Genomic DNA, 26277 nt, shown 5'->3' with positions numbered 1-26277 from the left:
TTAATTTACTTCCTGTCGCCTGTGATTGTTTCCACCTGTTGCCCATCACCCTGTGTATTTATTGACTGCGTCTCCCTCTGTCCTGTGCCAGTTCATCATGTCCATTGTCGTGCCTTCCTGTGCTATCTGCTTCTTGTATTTGATCATTGGAGTTACGTTCTGGAGGTTTGGTTTTTTCAGTTGTGTACTTTGTTTCAAGCCCTGTCTTGCTCCTTTTGTTGTTCACTTTGTTATTAGTCCAGCCTAGTTACTTTTAGTTGCTACTTTGTATCTTGTTTTGAGTTTTGATTGCCCTTTTTGGCCTGAGTATTTCTGTTGTTACATTTTGATTTTGTTTTGTTTGATCACTCCTGTTTTTTCTTTTCACCTTTTGTTAGTTTAGCCTTAGGGTTTTGTCTTTGTTCCTGTTTTTTCCTGCCTTTGAATAAAGTTTCTTTGTTACTTTACTGAGTCGAGCGTGTGGGTTCCTTAGTCGTGTCTGTTCGAGTCGTGTCAAGTACATTCGATACTACCCACATCCACACTATTACACAGGCCCCAGATCAGCGGGCCTCCCCCCCCCGCCCCCCCCTTTACTTTACAAACAAATCTGGGCACAAAAATTGTTGCCTAGTTAGTCGTTCTCACTGTGGAGAACACGACCTGGATCATCCTGCGGGCCTTTTTACTAAAAGTGCTCAAACAATCCAGAGAGACATCATCTTGACAAAAAGGTGTGTGGGTAGATGCCACCAATGCGTTCACACTCAAACAACCACTTTGGCTCCTTTCCCTCACTCAGCCAGTCTGTCAGTCAGCCTGCCAACTTGCCAGCTCCTCAACTTTGAGACATTACAAGTGACTTTATCTGTGTTATTAGTCATCAGTTTCATTTTAACTCAAGTCGAATTCGATTGATTCTTTCTCTCAGCAACAGCAGATGGAGCTGTGAGTCCTCTGTGGACAGCAGGAGTCGCTATAGACTTAGAAAATGAAAACCTCATGCCATAGTAGAAATTTCACGCACTTTTCTAAGGAATTGTTTTTTTCTTCTTTCTTTGTATTGCAAGCGCCTTCCAACGGGGCATTATTGACAGGCATCGAGGTCCACTCTCATCTACAATAACACAGACTAAATTGTGGCAACAATTCTCAGTGTAATAATTAAAGATTCTTTATGCATTGCCCATGGCTTTGGGACAAAAATATGTCTACAGCACATCCACACAGGGACACAAACATCCACAGTACACACTGTACGTATATAGTTAATAAACATGTTCATTCATCCAGCGGGATATTGTGCTGAAAGTCGGGGTAAAACTTTAACAATCTTTTAAAAAGCAGCCATACTAGCCTTAAACTATACCCTTCTGAGGAAGTAACCTACAGTTCAAAAATTTTGTCCTAAATATAGCATAGACATAGACTAACCTCCATACTGTGGCTTTACTTTGTTACTTCTTCTTTTTTTTTGTTTCTCCTCATTTCTTTCCCTCTCTGTATTAAAAGAGAATATGAATCGCAAATCAGAAGACCTCTCATTCATCTATTCTTTAATTGTAGTTAGGTATACACACAGTGCTTTATCTCATTTATTATTTGGTTATCCAACTTTCCTCCATTTATCCATTTAATTCACTTTTATTTAACCCGTAACTCGCTTGTTATCCCACTTTAGTTTAAAGAAAAGAGACAAGCTCCCTGGTATAATTCCCAGACTCGTGAGCTTAAGCAATATTGGAAAGACCAAACTGGAAGACTCCCGCTTAATCTGGCAAGACAGTCTTAAAACCTATAGAAAGACGCTCTGTAATGCCAGAGCCGCCTATTACTATATATTATTATATATTATTATTATAAGACTCTGGACTCACCTGGTGCAGTAATTTACCTCTGTGTAATAATTTGTAATAATAATTTTTAATCTTTTTTTTTTATTCATACTTTTATATATTTATATTTTACTTTGTGTTTGAAGTGTATTCTTATTCTTATTCTTTTGGAGCTGTGTGTAACAAAAAGCAATTTCCCCTGGGGATTATTAAAGTAATTCTGATTCTGATTCTGATACTCCTCACTGATAGGAGAAAATAAAAACAACCCTAGATTTCTGTTCAGCACGTTAGCCAGGCTGAAAAAGAGCCAGAACTCAGTTGATCCTTGTGTTCCTTTAGAGCTCAGTAGCAACGACTTCATGAGCCTCTTTACTTAAACTTAGGAATCATGGAAACAGCTGTTAGACCTGATGTGCATTTGGACTGTTTTTCTCCATTTGATCTTCCTGAATTGACTTCAATAATCTCCTCATCCAAACCGTCAACATGTCTCCTAGACATGTCTCCTAGAGGAAGTCCTGCCCCTAATCAGCACGTCCTTACTGGATATGATCAACCAGTCTTTAATAACAGGCTACGTACCACAGTCCTTCAAAGTAATTAAACCTCTCCTGAAAAAGCCCACTCTTGATTCAGGTGTATTAGCCAACTATATATCCATCTACGTAATATTGCTAAAATCAGGCCCATCTTGTCTATAGATGATGCAGAAAAATTAGTACACGCATTTGTCACTTCTAGGTTGGACTATTGTAACTCATTATTATCAAGCTGCCCCAATAAGTCGTTAAAGACTCTCCAGCTGGTCCAGAACGCTGCTGCTCGTGTTCTGACGAGAACTAAAAGAAGAGACCACATTTCTCCTGTACTGGCTTCTCTTCATTGGCTTCCAGTAAAATCTAGAATAGAGTTTAAAATCCTTCTCCTCACCTACAAGGCTCTTAAGGGTCAGGCTCCATCATATCTTAAAGAGCTCATAGTACCGTACTACCCCACTAGAGCACTGCGCTCCCAGAATGCAGGTCTACTGGTGGTTCCCAAAGTCTCTAAAAGTAGTGCAGGAGGCAGAGCCTTCAGCTATCAGGCTCCTCTCCTGTGGAACCTCCTTCCAGTTTGGGTTCAGGGGGCAGACACCCTCTCTACATTTAAGAGTAGACTAAAAACCTTCCTTTTTGACAAGGCATATAGTTTAGGGCTGGCTCAGGCCTTAGACCAGCCCGTAGTTATGCTGCTATAGGCTCAGACTGCCGGGGGACTCCTATGATGCACTGAGCTCCTCTATTCTCTATCCTCCTCTTCCTCTCCATTATTATGCTGTTTGTGTTGTCTCTCTCCCTCTCTCTCTCTCTCTGTCCAACCTCCACCCAACACGGACCCCTACAGAAGCCGCCCACATTGAGCCTGGGTCTGTTTGAGGTTTCTTCCCGTTAAAGGGGAGTTTTTCCTGCCACTGTTGCTCAATATAATATCTGATGCTGCTCGTGTGGGGATTCTTGAATCCTTAATTTTGAAATCCTGAATCGTTGGGTCTCTCTCTAATTAAAGAGTTTGGTCTAGACCTGCTCTTTATGTAAAGCGTCTTGAGATAACGCTGTTATGAATTGGCGCTACATATATAAAGATTGATTGATTGATTGATTGATTTAGTCCTTTACTACTATGTTTTATGGTGATGCATTTCTCCACTCTATATTTTTTATGTTGTTTGGAATTGGTTTGTGGAGCAAATTGTCACTAATTTGGTAAAAATAGATTCATCACCATGTTCCAGTATGATGACTTGATGATGTCTTGTGTGACACAGAGGTTCCTCTGAAGTTGTGTCTGTACCAGGTGCCTGAACTAAAATACATTTAACACACAATCTGCAAGCCAAATAAACAAAACAATGGTCCAACTAACACATGAGTGGAACTTGGTCTTGATTTCTATTACAGAATGTTACATGGCATAACAAGTAGAGTATGTTTTCACAATCTGAAAATATTTTTGTGCAATATATTTATGTAAATATTCCTTTGCGTTAAAAAAACAAAAAAAGAAAAAAGAATCTGACTAGTTATCCATATTACTTCACCTTAGTATTGTGTTTAGTATTATGTTGTTTTATTGTGTGCCTCTGCCTCTTTTATTGAGATTGAAATTATAGATTCAAGATAAAGATTTAGTACAGATACACATATTTGACTGATTTATTGATTAAAGGGATTAAGTACTCTGCTTAATCACTTCTGTTATGTCTCTTTAGATGTAAGTACATTTACTTGACAGCTACGGTTAAGAGTTCCTTTTTTCCCCCTTTTATTTCAACCAAGAGATTAATTAAAAACTAATATTTAACACATAAGAATGAAATCAGTTTATAAAACATGTTAAATTATATGTTAGATTAAGTCCATTGTAGTTACAAATACTACCAGAAATTAAAATATATAATGATACAATATTACGTCCAGTATATCAAATATTATAGAATAATGTTCACATAGGAACCATTTTGCATATGTGCTTTTACATTTAATATCTAAATATGTTTTGCTGATAATACTTGTGCTTTCACATAAATAACATTTTGAATGCAGGATTGAATGCAGATTTTGCCCACATAGCTAATAACTGTTTATCACTTCTTCTCTCCTTCCTCACACTATTCAGTTTTAATAAACCTTGTAACCTCCCGTGGTTTGACATAACGGTGAACGTGTGGCTTCCCCTCTGCAGAGGGCGTGGACACAGCTGGGGGCGGTGATGGGGAACAGCGTGCTCTGTGTGTACAAGCAGCAGCGATAAGACAACAAGCCAGTGAAGACGTGAGGCAACTAGAACATCACAGATCCCAATCCACTTTATTCCTGCTGACTGACCAAGAGGACGACCTGTTGGAGGTTTCAAAGCAAAACCGTTTCTGACATGCACTTTGATACATGTGAGTATATGTGCTTTTAGTTTGTCTATTTTGTGGAGGAATATGTGTGTTATTACAGGTGACATACTGTATATCGTCATTAAAAGTGGCCCTATAGCTCAACGCTGAATGTTTTGGCAGTAACTATGATAACTTGAACTATTCTTTTTTAAAGTTACTGCATTTCTGGAAAACACACTGTACAATGCTGTTTACAACTTTCATTAATGGTTAATTGTGTTGTAGTGGCAGCATCATTCAGTTTTTGATTTTATTCATAGGCCTACGACATAACAGACCCATCTCTTTATCTTAAACCTATCTGATGGATTTTGTTTTCACTTTATTTGGGACTTTGAATGCTGAGTCTGCCTGACAAAACCTCTGTAGAATTAAACAGTTTTTTCTTTTCTTTTCTTTCTTTTATATTTAATAACTCTCTACTGATGTGTACAGTGGAGCGAGACCTCTATGTTCTAACCTCTCTTTCAGTTTTGTTGAATGAAAGCATACATTTGAAGTGAATCCAAGAGTAAGGACATTATTTGGGGAAACCCTGATACATCTCCACCCCTGCTTGCTTATTTTCATTTCCCCTTTTGATTAATGCCAGACAAGCAAACCGTGTGACGTGACGACTTAACTCTCTTTGTTCATGCTTGCTTTTACACAGGCCTGAATGATTACATGTTTTGTCGTGCCTTGTTGTTAGACCACAAAATGAGGAAACTGGCTATGCACTGCTTCTTTCTTTCTCTACGAAGAGAGCCAAAAGAGAAAGGTCGTCGGAATCCCCAACCTCCTACGCACATGACTCAATGTCCAGGGGTTTCCACAACTCCTATTTGAATGTAGAACAGAGTAGCTCAAAGCAGTGTGGGGGCAGTCACTGTAAACCCCAGATTTATATGTCTTGGCCAAGATGTCTCACTCTATGATAAGCCATTTAAAGCCTCAATTCTAGTTTCTCTCAGATGGTTGTTGAGAAACTACCAACATCTGGTGATTTACTCTGCTACTGTTTGATATAGATTGTGTAGTTAAATACAACATTACATCACCTGTTCAAAGATCAAATGAGTCAGGATTGAGTAACATATAGTAACACCTTCTGAACTTGAAAATGAAACTTGGTGTCACTGAAATTTGATGTCTGATATCATTTATTCTTATAAAGTGACCTTTATGATGTGGTGAGGGCATGTCACGCACAGCGGCAGCACAAGGGCTTATTGTTTAGGACAGGTTTTCAGCTGGAAGTGAGATCGTTGTTGTTGAGAGCGAGAATTGACAGACAGAAGTCTAAACAGGCAAACCCATAAACTCAAAAAATCTTTGTTTTGGATGTACCGCCTCTTTGTGTTCGCTCTGGTGAATCGAGCTGTCTTGTCGCCATGTGGTTTACAGCAGCAGTCAACATTTACAGGCTTAAATGAAAAAGAGAAATGACAGAGGAACATGTCACTTTGCTTCTGCTCTGCCTCCCAGACGTGGTGGTGCAATAGAGAGCACAAGGCAGCAACACGTGTTGAGGTGACGTGCCTGTGACACACCAAAGACAGGAAGATGTGGTTTTGCACTCAGCGTAATGGAGCGAGACAGGAAGATGTCATAGAAAATAAGAAGTGGCAATCCCATGCTGAAGATTTTCTGATGAATCTGTCTGGTTTGCATGGCCACATAATCTGCGTTCCTAATGGAGGAGGTTTCTCAGAGCTTTATCTATGTACTCCGGTTCCACCGACCTGATGGAAATATCACTTTATCTTTCAAGTGTGGGGAGAAGTTTTTGAGCAAACAACCTGTGTGGTCACATAATGTCAGCTGGAAACATCAAAATTCTGTTTTGTAATAGTTTTTCCTATTTTTCTCATTGCCTTTACCTGTTTAATGGAAATTACAATTTTGTGTCAGTAGGGGGAAAACACACTCACAGTATAATGGATATTCATGTACTTTATCTAAAGGTGAGCAGAAAATGCCACCATGGAGTTACTGAGTGGGAAGTATCATCCCAGTGATAACATTTTAATGTTGTTATCTCACTCTATGAATCAGTTCTGATCTGTGTTACTTCAATTATGCTAATCTAAGATTGCAATATGACTCATATCAGTAATAGTACATAGTACAGCCAAGTCCATATTAATGGGATGCAAAGTAAAACTGTGGATATTCTCCAGTGAGAGTAAATAATACTTGCAGACCAGAGAGGCTAACTGTACTCATTCAACAGAGTCTGTGATTCAGAATTACATAAAGAGAAAGCTCATTCAATGGTAAAAACTCATAGTCTGTAATTAAATATAATTAAATGTTTTTGTCTCGTAATTAAATTATCATCCATTTCCCGAAAGTGTTTAGTTTTTGATGAGGAATATAGACACAAATGATATATGCACCGATTACTTTTTCAACAGAAAAATATTCTGCAACTATTTGCAGAATAGATTTGTGATTTGCAGCTTTATGCTGTTTTGTTTGTATGACTGTTGGTCATACAAAACAATCTGAGGACCTCACTCATTTATTTTGACATTATATACACTAAAAACTTAACCAATAATTGAAAATGGATAATGAAAAAAACTGCTTCATTTCCAAACTTTATTGATCTACTATCCATTATGTATGTGTGTATTTATATATATATAGCCTAATAGTAATTCCTTTTGCATTCTTTCCTTTCTCAGCGACTAAAGAGAAGCCGTGCTGCAGTCTGCCCACAGTGAAAAAACTCTTGGAGCAGAAGAGACGACGTGAGACGTCCTCTGTACCAACTACCTCTACAGCCAACACAAGTCCTGTCCCTCCAGCTGCTGCTACAGTAAGGCAGCACACATAATGGGTCAGCATCTCACTTAGTATTATGCCATAAAGTAATCATTTCTCTCATTTTCTTTTGCCCCGCAGTTGTCTTCATCAGAACCATTTACTTGTACAGGTAAGAGTAGAACAACTTCTACACATCACTTAAGTTAAGTGACGATAAGTCTGGTAATATTCAGTATTTTTCTTATTGTAAACAAATACCACGAAAAGACCAAAACTAACAATGACTTGATCCTAATGAGTATTGTGTATGCATCTAAAGCCTGATATAGCTTATTCCTCTATGCTGCAGAGCTCCATTGTTGTTCAAAAACTGTTGAAAAAATGCACTGATTACCCCCACTGTTACTCTGGGTGACCTGTTCCTTCATTATGTGTTTTATTTTGAGTCAGTCCCACATACACTGTCCTGCCGCTGTACATTACTATTTCTGTTGGAGAAATGTGTGCTAAAAGCTGCATTGCGCAAGTGATTTAAGAAATTGTTTAGCCTTTTTGAAGAAAATGAAAGTGTGTATTTGTTACTTTTAATTTTAAGATGTATGTCCTCACTTACACTGACTGTGCTTGGAGCTGTTCGTGTAGGGAAGTCAGAGAGTACTGAGAGACAGACAACACATTGTTGATTTCGGTCTTTTCATGGAATTTGTTCATGATAACAAAAATGTAGAATATCACCAACTTTGTCCTTATGATTATTTTATCCTGAGCATAATGCCACATGCATACATATTACTCATTAGCAATGAATAACAGTGTGCCCTCTCCATTCTAGGTGCATCAAGCAGCTACTCAGACATGGCAGTAAGCTATGAGCAGTGGACTCCAGCGCCAGAGTCTACACTGAGTTACTACCTGAGTCATCCAGGATCCAGCTATGGTGCAGCCTACAGCCTTCCAATGGCATCTGAATATGGCACCCAGCAGCAGGGGCTGGGATTCGTGGATACAATGTCCCAGACATATGTAAGAGAAACCCAATGTTGTGTTTGTTGTCCACGATCACACCTTTATGTTGTTGGATGAAGTCATATCTTGCATCTTTTGAGCAGGAGTGCCCGATGACAGTCGCAGATCCCAGTATGGCTACGTCATGGTCCCTCCTAGGTCCCAGTCAGAGCCCACAGCTAAGTTTTGGTTCGTCGATGGATGCCACCAAACTGGAAGAGGCCAGGTTGCTGCTCAGCGGGATGGACTACAGCAGGGCCACCAGACAGGATGAAGATGGAGACAAGTGAGTATGTGGTGTGTGGTTTGCACAGCTAAACTTAAACTATGGGGACCTTTAATTTTTCTTCATACATTGCAAGGCTACACTGAGACTGCACACACGCTTACACACACACACACCACGAACTACTCTGAGCTGTAAGTTATTCAGTACATTTTGTGAAAAAAAGATTCAAAACAATACACATTTTCATTCTGAATTAAAGTGCTGATATTATTGTTGTATGTATGTGCATATATGAATACACAATTTATTTACTTTCGTACGAGTTTCGTTTTTAGTTGTAAGCTAAAGTGAAATCCACGTATGTTGTTGGGTAATCCTTGAAAAATTGACAAAACCAAAAGATGTCAGTGAGTCACAAGCTCAATGATTAGAAACTCAGATAAAATGGAAAGACAAACTCAACAGTGAAAGGGAACGGTGTGAAATTGGTTGTGGGGATTACCACGATTTTCCAGCCTCATTTAAAACTGGTTTATCATGTGCTCTTGTCCTGTCAGCATCCTGCACATCTACACTGCAAAGGGGCTCAGGGAGTGTGCCTATGCTGCTGCAGAGAGGCTGAGGGAGGTAGGCAGGCTCGATGCCAGAGAGCACAAGGGAAAGGTACGAACAAAAAAAATTACATATTTTCCTAAGTGTGAAAATTACTCTTCTTAAAACATTAGCACAGGATTAGAATATCAAAATTAAGTAATGTAATAAATGTGCTTGTGCAGACTGCTTTACTTGTGGCGGTGACGGCAAACCAGCCAGAGATTGTGCATGATCTGCTGTCATTAGGATCGGAAATCAATGCCTGTGATGTCAATGGACAAACTGCCCTTCATCTGGCTGCCCACTATGGCTTACCTCGGGTCCTGCAGGTAAAGTAAAAAAATTATGTTGACTATCACAACAGATCAGAAAATCTTGCTATACAGAGCAAACCTTAATAGTGATTCTTTTTTTTTTTGTAGGCAATTCTGTCCAGCAGCCCAGCTGTCAACCTAGAGGCCCGCAATTTTGAAGGTAATATATTAGCATTTTACTGTGCAAATGACTAACCAACAGGTAAATCATGTGAACCTAGCCATACATTATAATTCCAAAAAAATTGACATCATTAGAGTCTTAATTCTGTTAGATGTGTCCTTTTCTTTGCCTCAGGTATGACTCCTCTGCACTGTGCAGCCATTTCTCACAGTGCTACCATGAAGGCGTTGTCAAGCAGTGTGCTGCCAGATGTTAGTCTTCAAACGAAGGCTGCAGAGAAGCGCTCCTGTGTGCAGATGCTTCTGAATGCAGGGGCATCCCTGCTGAGTCAGGTACAGCACAGCTCTCTCCCCTCCCTGAATGTCACATGAGCTTTGCCTAGACATAGGCCTACATCTATAGATGTATCACAGTGACAGGTCAATAGTTACGTAAAGAGCCATCAAAGACCAATATGCTAAACCCTCTCTGACCTTTCAATCAGAATATACAGTTCATTGGGGAAGTGCCCAGGTTTTACCTAACCACGGTGATGTCATAGTATGAGTCATTTCCCCCCTCTGTACTCTCTTTTTCCTTTTCTTTTTCTTGTTTGACACTTAAACGTCTCAATCTGTCGTGTGGTTTCATTGTGTTTTTCCCATCACTTCCAATTGTCCAATTCCAGGAAATCAAAAGTAACAAGACTGTGCTGCACTTGGCTGTAAAGGAGGGGAACATTGATCTGGTGCAATATCTGCTGAGGATTCCCCTGCCGAACATGAAAGACTTTGTCAACTTGAAAGTGAGTCCCACACTGACATGAAACTCAAAACACAATTTCAAATGTGCATGTGCATGTGTGTTTATGCGAATATGTAAATATAGACTGTATACATACCTGACTGTAAACAGTCTGAGTCATGCTGCATTTTCCCTTTCGCCATAGGCCCATGGTCACACAGCTTTACACATGGCAGCTGGTCTCCATGGTAACCTCCACCAGGAGGAGATCCTGCAGCTGCTGCTGAGGAGAGGAGCTGATCCCAGCATCCGCAACCTCGAGAATGACCAGCCGGCTCACCTGCTGCAGAGTGGAGTCCAGGGAGAGCAGGTGAGCTGCCCGTCACTTTAACAGCCAGCCATATCTGCACTGTTTAACCCTGTGCTTTCAGCTTCTAACAAGGGCTCCTCAATATCATCTCGGTCTCTCTTTTAATTTCCAGCTGAAGCTCATGCTGAAGAAACGAAGTGCTTCCTCTCGTCGACGTAACGTGTCCTTGCAGGACCAGGAATGATTTGAATCACTCGTAATCCCCATTTGGAGGGAATGAGTCTTTAAGATGTTGCCTCTGTTGAGAAGGGGAATAACAGTTTATTGTTGTGTAGTTTCGGGAGTCTCTAGCCTATTTATGTTAGCAAACCAGTTTGGCATATTAATCTCTAGGTACAATTCACATTCACACTGGATTAGACAAGTCATGCTTTAATGCATAAAGCTTGAATTACCTGTGGTTTAGTATCTGTAAAAATGTAGTGTTTTATTTATTCATTCTCCGCACAGGGTGAACATTTTTTAAAATTCCGACTATCAGAGGAATTTTAATTTATGTATTTATTTTTGTCAAAATGAATGAAAGCTTTTAAATTAACAGAAATTAACCACATTTGCTATGACCTTCATATAGTAGAAGGTATATGAGATTGTGGAGGGTGGAATGCTAATCATCTTCCTAATAGGCCACACTCCTAGTTTAATGTTGATTTCTATGAAATCATTTGTCTGACCTCCAGGACAATGTCCCTGAAACCCCCCTGACTCTCTTGTCAAAACCCCCCATCATGATAAGTTATCATATTGATACACTGAGTGATGGTTTTGATTTCAGTCAGCATGTGTGCTTATGTTAAGAATGCGTGTGTTCAGAATGAAGAAGAATAATGTTCGAATGAGAATAATCCATGTGTGTAACATCAGGTTAATTTTCTTTGTGGAAAAAGAAACTTTACTGTGTAAAACTATTAAGTATTTGAAACTGATTGCGACAAAGAATGTTCTTATCACAGAGACATTACATGAGTAAGTGTGGGGACAAATTGTCTGACTAACTGTACATTTTAGTCATGAGTCATGAATAAAAGTACAATGGATTTATATCTACTTGTTTTGATGTTCAGGGTACCCTTTGAACAGTCCCCACATTTGGCTACAGAAATTAGCAGGATGGAAAATACATCATCCCACTAGAAAGTTGTGTCTACAACAGTCACACTTAAGGAGTATTTATTTTTCAATCACCAATTTCCACTGACATTTAGTGCCACAACAATGACCCTTAGTCACAGGTGAAATGAGGTTTGCTTCTGACTATAATTTGAGTGATAAATAAGATGTGAGCTGTCTCACTTGTGTGTCATCTCTGTTATTAGAAATTGTTCCTGTAAAGCACAAAAGAATGATCAATGTCATGACTAAACAACATAATGGTCTAATTTCTACACTCCATTTACTTCACTTTGGATCATTTCAAACAATATCATTCTTATTTCAGATTATTAAAGACATTGATAAAATCATGTTGAGTAGACAACACCTTTATTTGAAATGGTGGCCTCATTGTTTAGCTTTTACAGATGATAACTCCATTTTTAATACCTTTGCCTTTAGCCTACAACAGAAGAAGTGAATGATAAAAATCCAAATCAACACTTTAATACATGTCATTCATTATTAGATTTTCAAAGCATTTGCAAAAAAAAAACCCCAACTAAATATTAGTGAACTTGTCTTTACATATTCATCAAGATATTATTTATACTATACGGCACTATACTATTTCCTTTTAACAAGTTACATGAGGTTTATTCTATTTATTAGTCTCTTTATTATTTTTTAGTCATGGTATTTCTTTAACATTTTTTAAAAGGCCCCAAAAAAGTAGATTAAAGAATTAAAGAAAACACATAATATAATTATCATAATCAATCAGTGCATGCAGTTCTTTGTTTCAACCTTGAAATGTATAAATATTTAATCATGCTCTTGATTGTATTGTATCACAGGAGTGAAATGTAACAGTTGATTGATTAAAACTACCATATCAAGTCTCATGGTTGGGAGTATTTTTTCTTTTTTCTCTTTTTTTTTTCTCTCTTAGGCAAGCTTTAAGTCCCAACACTCGCATAAAACTGAACAATCTACACATCGATATGTTGCTCCCTTAAGATTTTTTTTTATACACTTCAGTGGGAGAGTAAATGAAACCAGGTTAGGATGTGTTGGAAAGCCCTGTTTCTTGATCATCCAGCTGGTAGAGGTATATCAGCCATAATAGGAATGGCCATGGTGTACATTCGCTGGCGTGGCTCCTGCGAAAACATCCTCTCTTTCAAGTATATACAATATTTTCTATACAGTTTGAGGAGGTACTGCAAAAGAAGAGGAAACTAATCAGAAAGAAGTGCAGACACATAATAAACATTAATGGATTTAAGCACGTAATGTAATGTGACATTCCCCTAAGTAAGGTGAACTAACCCTCTGTCTTTGGAATTTGGGAACCAGATGAGTTGGAACTGCAAACAGAAACAAGGGAAGAAATTAGTAAATATATATATATTTTTTATTCATGACAATTGCTGATTACGAAATATGATTTGAAAACTGTGGCCCCAACTTTAACTTTGGGTTGGATTTGATCAAGTGTATCCATTATCAGGGTAACAGGATCAAAAACAGTTGAAGCCACAGGATTCTGGGGTACTTGAGGTATAGCTGTTGACCAAAATGCAGCTTTTTGTTCTGTTCAAACAGCAGCTCTCGTCTTTCTTCTTGTGTTGCCATACAAGCGACATGCGATCAGCAGAGAATAAACACTGCCCACTCACTACCAACACATGAGGAGTGTGATGCACACATAAATGCTTTTCAAGAGCAAGCATTGACACAAGGAGAACATGACAGCACTACCCACATGTGATTTGTCAAACAAGGTTGTGTGTAAACTCTGTGTTGGGAGTGTGCTTTGGGTTGTGTATTCAGAACAGGGAAGGGGGGTTTAGGGAAGAGGCATCCGGGGCAGGGATAGGAGGAGCTGTGGGAAACTCAGTTTTAATCAAAGAACAATATTAGAGAAGATATGTCTCCACACTGGTTGGGTATCCCCTTCAAGTCAAAGTCATACAACATGCACAGGCGCATCATCCACTAAACCTTGCACAGCTCTTACTTGGATGAGGATTTTACACATTTTGTGAATTTTTTACCTGTTTGGGGAATGATAGATTAGTTACAAAGGTAAAGATGTTTATGTAAATGTGATATAGCCTCTGTACTTATGTGATATGCAAGAGAAAGTCTAAACTTACTCAGGGCTATTAAAATGCCAGAGACAAACATAATAACAGCGAGGATAACCCCTGTGGTCCGCAGTGTCTCATAATCTATGGAGGAGAAAACCGTTCGGAACTTAACAGAACAAACCCATTGGAGTTTATGATGATCTTCAAATACACTGTAGTGGAATGTTATACATGATGCTTTTGATTTAAAAAAAAAAAAAAAAGTAGTGCAAATCTTACCATAATCAAAGTCACTTCGGTCTGGAAACATAGTTTCTGTAAAAGAAAGAAATATAGGTGTTAAGCTGAGTGCAGCAGGACAGTCTGGCACACACCAGTGTGTGCTCAGTATAGCAAGGCAGCTCTCCAGATCTGCAGGCTTGGCTCCACAACTCCTCAGGAGTATTTTTTTTTTTTTCTACTAAGAGGAGCTCAATGCAGCATCTTTGCTCAGCAGAAAAAGATGCAGCATGAAAAAGTGGGTTAGAAGCCAGCAGCAGGGCACAAGGGTATCATCACGGCAACAAAGACAAAAACTGATCTTGTGTAGTAAAAAGGTGATTTGGGGTTTAAGGGGCCACTTGAAAAGACAGCTGTGTTAGTAATTGTTGAGTTAGTCATTTTAAATGCAGCACTGTTAATGAAGATCTGCTCTTGACTGGTGCAGTGATTTATTTTGCAAACATAAGTGTGTTTCAGCATGCAGCCTGTGCCAGATTGCCAGACCCAATAATGCGGCTTGCATGTTGCTGAACCCTCATTCCCAAGTGGCTGAGCTGGCAGTTCACATTTCTTCCCACTGTTTCCTCTCTGCTACGAAGATAGCTCAGTTTGAGAGAAACAAGTGCTAAACATCTTTACCATTGTTTATTTGTTCATCTCAGTGAGTGAGCTCACTAAAGAACTCCCTTTGTTGTAACATTGATCCATGCATCAGCAGTAAATTGCCTCTCGGCACTGTAGCAACAATGCAGCAGACTGAATAACTTCATGAAAAAAATCATACTATTTGTCCACTATTTTTTTTTCTCAACTCAGACAATCTGTGCAGCAACTGTTCAATCTATGTTGCACTCTTAGAAAAACTTTAATAGAAGAAAGAACCAGTCAAACCTGTGGTGGCCATGGCAGCACTGCAGAGATGTAGAAGAGCTCCGTGTTGCAGGGATGTAAGCAGGTAATGGCAGTTTAAGGTGGGATGTAGTTGGACAGTTGAGCAGGCAGAACTGCTTCAGAAGCCTCACTGTAAACTCAGCAGGGCCCCTCTGGTGGCCACAACAAAGCATTGCACTCACAGTGGTGGGGTACTCCCAATAGGATGACAAATCTGCCAGGATGTGGGCTAAAGAGGGGAGTGGGTCGCCACAGTAGCCCGAGGTTACAATGAATACTAGCAGTTAAGCTCATGTAATCATACTGCAAAGTGGACAAGACATTTCAGCTATATCCAACAATCCACTGAGTGCCATACAGCCTTAGTGAGTGACTGAGGGGGATGAATGAAGATAATAGATACTTATGGATTGTTGGTATCATCTGTCAGTGCTTTGTAGCTTTGCTCCAAGATTCCCCATTTTTACTCATCATGCTGAACATTTACTACTTATTTTACTATAGAAACGTGAGCTTGCGTCCTCAAAAGGCACCAGTTTCTGTCTCATGTGTTGCCTTTTGTGCAGTGCAGTCAGCCCATCCCTGCTACACCAGGGAGAAAATATAGCCTACATATGCAGCTTTTACATTTGCAGAGGCCACCGGACTCACTACGGTGGAAAATCTGCCAATAACGGGCAGTGAACACAAGGATAAGTAAAATTTAGTGTATTTCTTTGAAGACAGCCTTCTCCAACAGCTGCACAATGCAGCACATAAATCATTCACACTCTCACTGCTGGTAGTTACTACTGCATGTGCAACTGAACTGTCTGCAGCGTCAGCAGAAGCAGGGGTGCAGCATAACTGAGGGCTGTTCGCTGGTCTGCTTCTAATGGCAGAGCAAATAAAATCATGATGCATCACAGACAAGAGAGAAACATTTTCAAACATCAGTTTTATTGTTTGCATCACTTAAAATGACAAAAATACAAATGATAACCATCCTATTGCTACCGCATACAGTAGGCACATTATCTAGTAACAGTTAGATAAAAACATAAAAAAAGAAAAGGGGCATGATAACACAATGAAATTGAAGGAAGCTTCATGGAAAGATTGTCTTCGGCTGTGATCAAGGTATTTGCTGCCACCTAAAGGCAGCAGGCAGCAACACTGTGGAAAAGAGGAAGAAGCTAAATTTGATTTGTCTTTCAGCTTCCTTTTGCAGAAAATAGATTCACAGATGTTCGTGTGACACTTACCAGATCCCCACTGCTCTTTGCCTGTGTCTCTACTAAGCTGTAGAAAGAGTTTTAAATTACTGTTTTGTAAAAAAAAAAAACATTTTACATTCACAGTTATTATCATTGAAGACAGAAAAACATTTACCTCTTGGAACACCTGATTCAACATCAGGACCCCTGGACCTGAGGAAAATGAACAGTTCCAACAGTAATGAAACACTGCAATTTCAATAGCACATAAATTCAAAAGGGCCTGAGCAACACATGCTTGTAAAGCTGGAGGGTTAGTTTATTTATCTTACAGAAAACAAATTCTTAAAACACTTTTGACAAGGGTCTGGTTTGTTTAATCTGATACACGCTGAACTTACCTCGACTTATCACTGTTCGAACAGGTACATTTTCGGCCTGTTTTGGGGGAAAACACAAGGAAAATAATTACACGTGTTTAAAACTGCATCTTTGTTGTTGTACAAAAGGGGCATGTGAAATCGTCAAAAGGACTGAATGAATTATAACAGTCAGCAGTGGTCTTGCCTCCGACACTACGAAAAGAGAAAGAGGTTGTTCCAAGCTTTCAATACATGAATGGAGTCTTGAGCTCGTGCCAGTAAGCCCATCTGGGCTGCAAGCCTTGGGAGACCTTCTAAGCTTGTGGTTTATTTTTCCGTGCTCGAGACTTTATTCATGTACCTAAAACAAAGCACTGTTCTGTTGCTTAGCTTTGCCAAAAATACAGGAGCCATTATGTCTGAATAACTTCCAACTAGTGCCATTAACATTATGAGCAAGTCTATGACAAGGTTCTGACATTTAACCTCTTTTATTGTGTCATTTAGACCCACTTTAGTTTGCTTACAGTAGAGGCACAGATGATGCAGTGTTTACACAGCTTAAAACACTCATAAAACATCCTCTAAAGCAGCCTATCAGGATCTGTACATGTGAAGCCAGAGCAGTGTAATACAGGTTAATGTTGTTAAAAGTGCACTGGCTGAAATTGTTGGTGCAGCCAGCAAAAGAGTTGGGACATCACAGACCAGGCTTGTGACCTACATACTCTCAGGACTAAGAATAAAGTTGTGAGCATCTTGAAAGATAACACTCATCCTCGTTCACCCACTTTGACACTGGGGGGTGCTAAGTAGTGCCTGTTGCCACCATTGATGTTTTTTTGTTTTTTTTTATTCCAAATGCGATATTTTAAATGGCAAATAAAACACTTTCAGTCTCTTAATGTGTAGCATCTGGTTTGTTCACAAATGCAACTTTGCAAAACTGAACATATGCATGATGTTTTTCTTGAGCAAGTGACAGCTGAAAGAGAATAGATTTAGTTCATTGCTTGAAAACATTAAAGTTTCAAGCAAACATGTAACAGCATGAACACATGAATAATTTCAACTAAACTGCTGTCTACTGTAAATCTGTGTTTCATGACCTGTCAATTACTTCAGTGGAGATGGCAGCCTTTTTACATTTGACTGACAGATTGTGCCTTTCAAAGCCAATTCATTGAGTCAAATATACTTTCGTCTGCTGGTTTACGTAATCTGTTTTCTTCTAAAAGAAAGTCGTACACATATTGCTTCATTGCGTGCAGTTGGGAACCCACAGTGATCATGACCAACAGGAGCAGAGAGAAAGTGTGACAGAGTGTGTGGGTTCCAATGAATTATTTATTGGTTGGTTTTGGTTCCAGGGCTACCACTGGCAGTAGCAGCATGTACTGGCAGGTAGGAGGAGGAACCTTAGAAGGACACAGTGAGTGAGGAAATGGATAAGGTATAAAGGGCAAATTGCTGTGATACATAGATCATGAGAGCGTTGAGTGCTGAGATTGTGCAAGAAGCATTAGAGCGCCTCCCTCCCAGACGCCTGAGAGAGACAGAAGCCTGCTTGTTTTGCAGCCCCGTATGAATTGGGGGTCAACTCGCACATACAGGGGCCTCGGCATTACACATCTGCTGTGTACTTAAGGCGGTCAAACTTACTAACGATGAGGGCAATACCCATGAGGAACAGCGCCACCGCAAAAACCAGGCCACCGATTCTCAGAGATTCATAATCTGAAATGGAAAAGAGAAATGCTTTGTAGTGCTTGCCGAAGTGAATGGTAACACAAACGTTTTGAGATACAAAACAGCATGAATTCACAAGTCCTTTGAGGCGCTTTGTGAGACTTTTGACCACATTTTGATTCAAGAGCAGCATTGCAGAAATATTATGCAGCCCCCTAATGGCCATGTTGGGATACCACAAATTCCTGTGAGCTGCAGTCACCAAAACTGTAAACACTGTGGTGAACTTTTAACTCTCTTGTTTGGCCATCCTAGTAAGGCTGGATAAAATGGTTCAGAAGAGATAGGACTTAAAAAGGAGGTAGAAAATGTCTGCGCTTCCATCAGTTTTAAAAAACAAAATCTAACCTATATCCTGTAACCTACAGCCTTCCGATTGTAATGCTAACATCATCCAATGTAAATCGGATAATGACTTTGGTCACATGCATCAAGCATTAACTGTCTAGTTAGTTCACTAGCAAGATAGCAGCTAACTGCAGGCATTAGTATGATTATAGCACATAATCATGACAATAACAAAAACTAAATATGTATTTTAATATGAACAAGGTGCTTAAACTTGCATGTTGTCTCAAGGTTTTGCAGCTAAAGAGCATTTTAAACATTTTTCCTCCTCAAGTTGTTTAATTCGAAGGGTTTTTAGAGTCATTTTGTGCACTTCAGTGCCTTGGGTGGACTGAAAATCAGGCCTGCAACACAGTGGACAGGATTAGAAGTATTTGCAGTGGGACTGCTCCAGAAGCTTGGCCTTGGGGTGAAATTTTTCCCATCACCTCTGGATAAACAAGTGGAAAATGCAAACTGACTTCAGCCTCCCAGATGTTTCCTGTGGAGCGGGTCGGCCATTAAAAGACTGCGTTCATCGACACTCACCATAGTGAAAAGCACTGTCATAGTCTGGTAGGAGAGAGCAGAGAGAGGAAATAAATGAGAGGCAGATTTACCCACTGACACACTTCAGAGAGTACTCACGATATGACAGCTATTCAGCAGTTTAAGGCTCCACTCATTAGCCAGTTTGGTGCCAGTGCCAATTTATATGCCAGCTAAAATGAGTATGCAGCTTATCTTAATTTGACTTTTCTAAGCTTCTGTTCAAATAATACCCACCTTTGTCCTCGTCTGCTGCTGAGGCTGTGAAAAAAGAAGCAAAATCATTAGTCTTCATAAGACATTCACATGGTGGTAAGTGCATGTCAGCAAATGGTAAAATTGATTGTAGTGTGGCAAATTCACTCTCCAGAGAGGCCAAAAAGTGAGTATCAAACTCCAACTTGTATTTATAGTGCTCTCCATAATGTCTGGGGCAGACACACAATTTGTGGTATTTTAGCTGTTTACTAAAACATATTGAAGTTACAGTGATGTAATGATTATGACTATAGCCTCCTGCCATTCATTTAAGGGTATTGACATCCAAATTGGACCTAAAGAAATTGGACAATTGACTCAAAGCTGTTTTGCGGGCTGTTCCTTTGTTATTTCTTTATCAGTTAAGCAGGTAAGAGGTCTGGTGTTGATATGAACCCACATCTCTCAGTCAAAGGGGCTCTCAGTGCAGAGACAGTGGGAAGATCAGGGGAGGCTGAATCAGCAGTTTGACACATTCTGAGAGAAAAGGAGCGTCCCAATGAGCTTGCCAACACGAAAAGGCTTGAGCATCCATGGAAGACAACAGTGGTGGATGATTGCAGGATCTTTTTTCCTATTTAAAGAAAAAACCCTTCACCCTCACTCCAGCTAAGTGAAGAAGACTCTCCAGGAGGCAGGTGTAGAGGCATTGCTGTTATTCAAATCCACTACATAGAGAAGACTTCGCAAGAGCAAATACAGAGGATTTACCATCATGTGCAAACCATTAATAAAACCCAAGAATAAAAAACATCTACACATCTAAAAAAAGCCCAGTGCTGGAAGAGCAATCTTTGGCCAAACGAAACTAGATAAACCTGTAGCAGAATGATGGGAAGAAAAAGAGACTTGGACAACACCTGTGTTCATTGATGATGTGACATAAGACAGAGACAGCAGGACGATTTCTGAAGAGTGCAAAGGTGGCGTTTCATGCTGTAGTAGGACAATGACCAAAAACATACTGCTATATATAAGATATCCAAGACTTTTTCCAAGACCAAAAAGGTGGAATATTCTTGAAAGGCCAAGTCAATCTCCTGACCTGAATCCAATAGAGCACAGATTTCACCTTCTATAGGCTAAATTGGAGGCAAAAAGTCCCAGAGACAAGCAGGAACTGAAGGCTGCTGCAGTAGGTGCCTCACAGACCATTACCTGGAATGAAACCCAGGTTGTGTCTATGTGTTCAAGACTTCAGACAGTCATTGACTGGAAAAAGATTTGCAAACAAGTATCAAATATGACTACTTCACACCTTCATACCCTGAAATGTGCGGTCTATGTGTAAAAATTGTTGTAATTCCTGCATGATTCATCCAATATTGCTGTCAATCTCCTTAAATTAAAACTGGAATTTGTGTTAAAAACCGTGTTACATTAATCGTGTAGGAAATAATCATTTATGACTGATATTCCACAGAAATAAACATCTCTTTCAGTGTGTCTGATAAAGAGTACCTTGAATATGCCATTTGCCATTGATGAGCTGAGGAGTCACATACTCTATGTTGATATAGAAAAGTGCAACCAAACTCAAAATGACCCCCTATATAATTCTACTCTCTATACCTTTGTTTACCAACGGTACATTTATTTTATTGCCTGCATCTGTGTGCAGTCTGTCGGGGGCGTGGGAAAGTACAGTCCCCTCTGCTCTGTCACATCTCTTCCCTCACGTGGAAAAACATGTTGGCTGCCTTCATGTTATACTCCAGTCTTTTAAATCTTGCTAGAAAGCATGCCGTTCATGGCAATGAGCTAAATAACAATGTCTGCCTTATGTTGAGTGACATCAAGAAAGCACTATGTGCAGAATAATTACAGAGGCGACTTCCCTTGGTGTAATGCATTAATAAAGACACAACGCAGACATTGTTGTTATGAGCACAAATGTTAGGAGGGAGATCAATGGAACCTTGGAGTGCCACATTGGGGGTTAAATAGATACTTTGTACTTGTGCTAGGCAGCATTTCACATCATTAATGCGTTACCTTCTTACCGTTCTCATTGAAATATTCAACAAATTGTGAACAGTATTTTAGATGTCAGAGATGTCAGTTCTGACTGCACTTATGTTTAAACTCTGACAACTGATGAATACATTTAAATGATAATCTGTCAACCATGTAAAAACTAAAGTGTAAGTTTGCCAATTCCAATTTATTCCAACAGCTCATCAGCATACGTTTAAATGCTAAAAGTTGATGGATTTTTCTGACACCCAGTAAAAGTCCTTGATGTGATTCAGTAAAGACTGACATACCACACAGTAGAAACCCTGAACTGAATAATAGTTTATCACTCCACATTCCATTTACTGCAGAGTACGAGCAGAGTGCTGGAGTTAACTTTGACCTCATTATCAGGCAGTAAATACTAATGTTAGTCTCTTCCCCTATGAAGCAAAAACACATTTTACCATATTGGTGCTGACAAGCCTTTGAAAATAAGGTCTGACTCTAACAGACCCAAGTGTCAGAGACGATGAAAAAATCCTCAGTATAGGCAAATCTGCTTAACATCAACTGAGGAACTGTGCACTGAGGAACGAACCAAAGCCCAGGACCTGCATTAATAATAGAAAACTTGGCAGCAGTCTGAATAGATGATTATTCAAACTGCGGAATTGGAAAACATTTATACTATTCTGACATGCTCTTTTCTTACAGCAGAACACAAACACAAAATGATTTAAAACGGAAAATATTACTTGTAAATTATACTTAAAGCAGAATCATTGTAATGTTAACAATACAAGACACATTTGACCATAAAAGAGCGCATGGCAGGCAGCCGTACCAAATAAGTGAGCAGCGGAAACCAAAAAAATAAAGAACTCAAATGGCCATGCATTGCCAGTGAGCACTCTAATGCAGGAAACTTACCAAACACTTCCCTGCCAAACGCTGATCCTGTTGTACAGACACATCAGTGTTTTTAGCATGGAGGGACTTAAGAGAGAACTAAAGAGGCTGCAGAAAAATAAAGCAACTGAAGAACACCCCGCTCACACGGGTCAAAGAGGGAACACGATAGTGTCGCTGAAAGGATTCTTACCGAGTGCAGGAGCCAGCCAGGAGCTGAACGCCACCAGCACCACAAGATCCATTATATCTGCTGATAAGAAACAATCAGTCATGAACCTTGTTGAAAAATACACAACAGTAAAGAGAGGCATAAAAAGAAAAAAAGTTTTAATCTGATCATGCGGAGGCATTGTGCTCACATTTTGGAGTCATTTGCAGTCATTGAAAAGTTTGAGGGTGACAGGAAGTTGACGCTTTTTAATGAGATTTACAGATTAACTTTGTCTGACTTCCTCCAGAGAAAAATAACTTGGGAACTGAAACTCTCGCCTGTTTTTCAGTAACTACCAAATGGCCAGTTAAGGTTAGCTAAAGATAGTTTTTTTAGAAAAGTAAGGGATTATAAATGGGAGAATGTGCTGCATTTGTCTATCTATTTATATGAATTAAACTGCATTTTTAAAAACATTGTTGAAAGAGTATTCAAGCAAAAATACTGGTCAAAATCGAAGCAGCAGAGTCTGAGACATCCTGACTTTCAGGTCCTTGGAGAGGTCAAGCTCCAAAAACACTGGATCCAACATTTCCCATAACGCAACTGAATTACGTGTGTCATTAAACCCTGATATCATGGGCTATCTTTTCTAAACCTTATAAAGCCCCCTCAGAGGACAACATACTGTTTTCACAGGCTTGGTAGTATGCCGCGTGACGAGTAAACTAATTTTCATGGGTGAAAAATCTGTGCAGTGGCCCTTTAAGGACACTATGCCTGGCAGACACACAAACCTTCATCTTGGCTAGACGCTACACAACAGGATCACAAGGATATGCGTCTTACTGACATGGCCTCCTGACTCTGAGAAAGAGAAGAGGGTCTATTTCAGGCTCTGTACCCCAGTATTTGGGGCTTGGCACTGGAGGGGTACAAGGCAAGGCCGGTGTTGAGTTGCACGTAATATTTGGTCAGTGGGTTTGCTGGGTCATCTACTTTACACATGGAGCATGAGCCTTCTCGGGCTGTCTTTTGGTCTATATATTATCTAGAACATTCTTTGAGATTCTGTTACACCCATACGTTTACAGGCTAAAGTTTCACATACAGGTCGCTCGTCTCGTGAGTGGACTTAAGGTTTGCAGAATGTCCACAAATTGAGGTCACTGCATGGCCAGGGTGCATGGTGGTTGCATTGTTAGCTTCACAGCCACATTAAACCAATCAAAGACATGGTGACAAAAATGCAACACAGGTACACACAGCATTAGCTGTATGCTTGCAGAAAACCTAAGCCATGGAATAAAATGTTTTGCATTGCAAAGATCAAAGCCGACATTAGCGGAGGCTCGGCTCCCCTCCCTGGCCCAGAGCACTGCTGGGGATTCATGCATGACTTAAGTGGGGGTGTGAGCACGGAGCTGGAGTGGAGAGAAATGAACATTTCAACCCTGGGAGCAGGATTAACAACAAAGACCTGCCAATCAGGTTTAATCAAACAAATACAGGGTGAGTTATTCTAACAAGAAGCAATCCAATAATCTTGTTTGTTAGCCTTCTGAGTGGTGCAGAGGAATATAATAGGAAGACAGGAAAGACACCCATAGAGCAACACTTGAAACAATTAATTACCATGGATTATAATAAAGTGGGATTAGCACGGACAGTTTGTAATTAAAACAAGATGGCCTGCTCACATTAACCCCCCTTATAGGGAAGCCCATATGGGAGTGCATCCACACTATATTGCCAATAGCATCTTCACATCTTACTTTTTGTTTTCCCAACACATATTATGGGGTTAATTAATTACATGAGGTTGATTAAATAAATAAAGGATAAATGCAGCAGACAACAGGGCCACTTTGTTTAAATAGTGGCTCCTGCTCGACTTCCCGTTATTTTTCTCGCCAATTAACGCGATAAAGATCTGAGAACATCGTAGAAGTGATTTTGGCAACTTCTGCATCAGTCAGTGTTTCTAGACTCCAATAAACTTCTCAGATGGCGCGGCATTCCCAGGCAGGACACCACCGACATGAGAAAGAAAAACACGGGGTCCAAAAGTGGGTAAAATAACACGTTGCTTGTGAATTGAAATTTCCCAGAGCGAAATAAGCGGCAGCCTCCTGCAATTAATTATGATAAAATGGGTCACGTGGCCGCTCATACTTTTAATTTGGAAGCTGGGGGTTGGGGCTCGTGCTCAGGATACCCGGCTAACAAGAAGAAAAGGAAAAACTTCTGCAGGACAAAAACGTGTGCACACACAAATGTGCTTTGGAAGATTTTACCCTGCAGATTTTAGGTGTTTAAGCTTCAACATGTCGCCTAAGCGATGGTGCAGATGTATATGATGAAGCGCGTTTCTTCAGAGGAGCATGCATCTGGACATTTAAATGAACTTACCGTGTATCAGCCTGCTACAAAAGTCTAATATGAGCTAGATTCTCTCCGCCCAGTGAGCCGAACTTTGCTTAAAAAACTTTTCTACTTGTTACAGCGGCCAATGGAGAACATGTGAAATGCAAAAAGCTCTTAGCCAGCAAAAAAGAAATTTAAAAAAAAAAAGATTAATCTGTGAAGGTTTCTCAGTTCTCGGGTGTACCAAGTGAGAGGTCTGCTCTTCCTTGGTCCTTTCCTCAGGAATGAGAGAGGGAGAGAGTGGGCGGGGTGGTAGTGAGAGCGATCAGTCCTCTGATGTTAGTCCTAAAAATTACCCTGCTGCCCTGCTCAGAGGTAAACAGCACAAGCACTGGGACAAGTGGGCTGGGAGGTTATTCCCATGTGGTTTAGTGCCAGCACTTACAAAACATGGTTTCATAATGAGCTGTGTTAACTGTACATCATGCTCATTTCCCATCCCAATAAGAGCCAAAATATATGAGAGACACAAGCAGCAAACAGTGAGCTTTGCTTGTGCTGTGGTGTAATTTAGGGACTTCAGAGCAGCTCATGGCAGTGAAGCAGTGCAGTAGTTTTCTCTCAGCAAAGTGAGAACTCTTCCCAAGGTCTCTCCCACACCAAACTGCCAGATTTCCCTCTCCACTGGGGACAAACACAGAGCTGGGTGGACTGAGCTGTGATGGCAGCAGGTCCTGTCTCAAGAAAGCTGTGCTATCTAGGGTGTTGATGTCAGCTGTAGATGTTTGTGGAATTTTGTTACTGTACTACTTTCGTTCGCCCCTCCTACACCGAGGAGCTTCAGGGCAGACAGCTTTCTTATTAATGCATCAAGTTTACACATGATTTCTTCTGTCACCAGCTGTGCTAGATGCAGAAGATACACACACATTACCCCCTTAAGATATATACAGTGCTGCTCAAAAGTTTGTGAACCTCTTGAGCATTTTGGAGTTTTCTATCGTTTCAACCTGATTTCCTTATTTAATCAGAACCATTATTTTTTCTATGAAATAACAAGTGTAGGTTTATCAATTCAATATGCTTTTTTTAAAATCAATTGCAGAGTCAAGACTGAATTAAAAATAGTTTTTGGTCAACTTATGTAGGTGCAAAAGTTAGTGAACACTGGGCTGCATTGCTTAAAACAAGCAGTTAAGTAGAATCAGGTGGCACAAATTGGTGCTAAATTAACCACTGAAATGGACCAAT

At 39.9% G+C, this 26277-nt stretch overlaps 2 protein-coding genes across 5 annotated transcripts; one reads left to right on the top strand and one right to left on the bottom strand.

Moving 5' to 3' along the window:
* The first annotated feature begins 4656 nt into the window (after nt 1–4656).
* Nucleotides 4657–12206, top strand: LOC139205557 (NF-kappa-B inhibitor delta). The gene is made up of 12 exons (XM_070835813.1): nt 4657–4743; nt 7416–7549; nt 7636–7666; nt 8330–8520; nt 8607–8788; nt 9289–9394; nt 9508–9654; nt 9748–9799; nt 9938–10095; nt 10431–10547; nt 10692–10856; nt 10969–12206. Exons 1-12 carry the CDS (start codon nt 4728–4730, stop codon nt 11038–11040), a joined length of 1371 nt encoding a protein of 456 aa, XP_070691914.1. The 5' UTR covers nt 4657–4727; the 3' UTR covers nt 11041–12206.
* Nucleotides 12207–16135: 3929 nt separating this feature from the next.
* Nucleotides 16136–25317, bottom strand: LOC139205286 (FXYD domain-containing ion transport regulator 6-like). 4 transcript variants are annotated; one of them, XM_070835452.1, is made up of 10 exons: nt 25072–25315; nt 22699–22758; nt 22527–22553; nt 19617–19640; nt 19380–19403; nt 18417–18491; nt 16794–16830; nt 16568–16605; nt 16441–16477; nt 16136–16351 (listed from the first exon to the last, which is right to left on the bottom strand). In XM_070835452.1, the coding sequence occupies exons 2-9, from the start codon at nt 22748–22750 to the stop codon at nt 16473–16475; spliced, it is 282 nt and encodes a 93-aa protein (XP_070691553.1). In that variant the 5' UTR covers nt 22751–22758; nt 25072–25315; the 3' UTR covers nt 16136–16351; nt 16441–16472. The 4 variants fall into 4 exon arrangements, with proteins under 4 accessions (XP_070691553.1, XP_070691554.1, XP_070691552.1 ...); XM_070835453.1 differs by having other exon boundaries at nt 22699–22755; XM_070835451.1 differs by lacking the exon at nt 25072–25315 and adding an exon at nt 22868–22896.
* Between the last annotated feature and the right edge of the window lie 960 nt (nt 25318–26277).

Source organism: Pempheris klunzingeri, chromosome 8, assembly GCF_042242105.1.
Source record: "Pempheris klunzingeri isolate RE-2024b chromosome 8, fPemKlu1.hap1, whole genome shotgun sequence".
Lineage (NCBI taxonomy): Eukaryota > Metazoa > Chordata > Actinopteri > Acropomatiformes > Pempheridae > Pempheris > Pempheris klunzingeri.
The sequence above is the reverse complement of the archived record's forward strand: the minus strand, read 5'-3'. Positions and strand labels throughout refer to the sequence as shown.

Excerpts from the sequence above, each read along its gene's own strand:
- LOC139205286 (XM_070835451.1), bottom strand. Across the intron at positions 18,492-19,379 it reads TGACAGTGCTTTTCACTATG|ATTATGAATCTCTGAGAATC; the intron begins GTGAGTGTCGAT and ends TTTCCATTTCAG. Across the intron at positions 16,831-18,416 it reads GGGTATTGCCCTCATCGTTA|GCCGAAAATGTACCTGTTCG; the intron begins GTAAGTTTGACC and ends CCCCCAAAACAG.
- LOC139205557 (XM_070835813.1), top strand. Across the intron at positions 7,550-7,635 it reads TCCCTCCAGCTGCTGCTACA|TTGTCTTCATCAGAACCATT; the intron begins GTAAGGCAGCAC and ends TTTGCCCCGCAG. Across the intron at positions 9,655-9,747 it reads GCTTACCTCGGGTCCTGCAG|GCAATTCTGTCCAGCAGCCC; the intron begins GTAAAGTAAAAA and ends TTTTTTTTGTAG.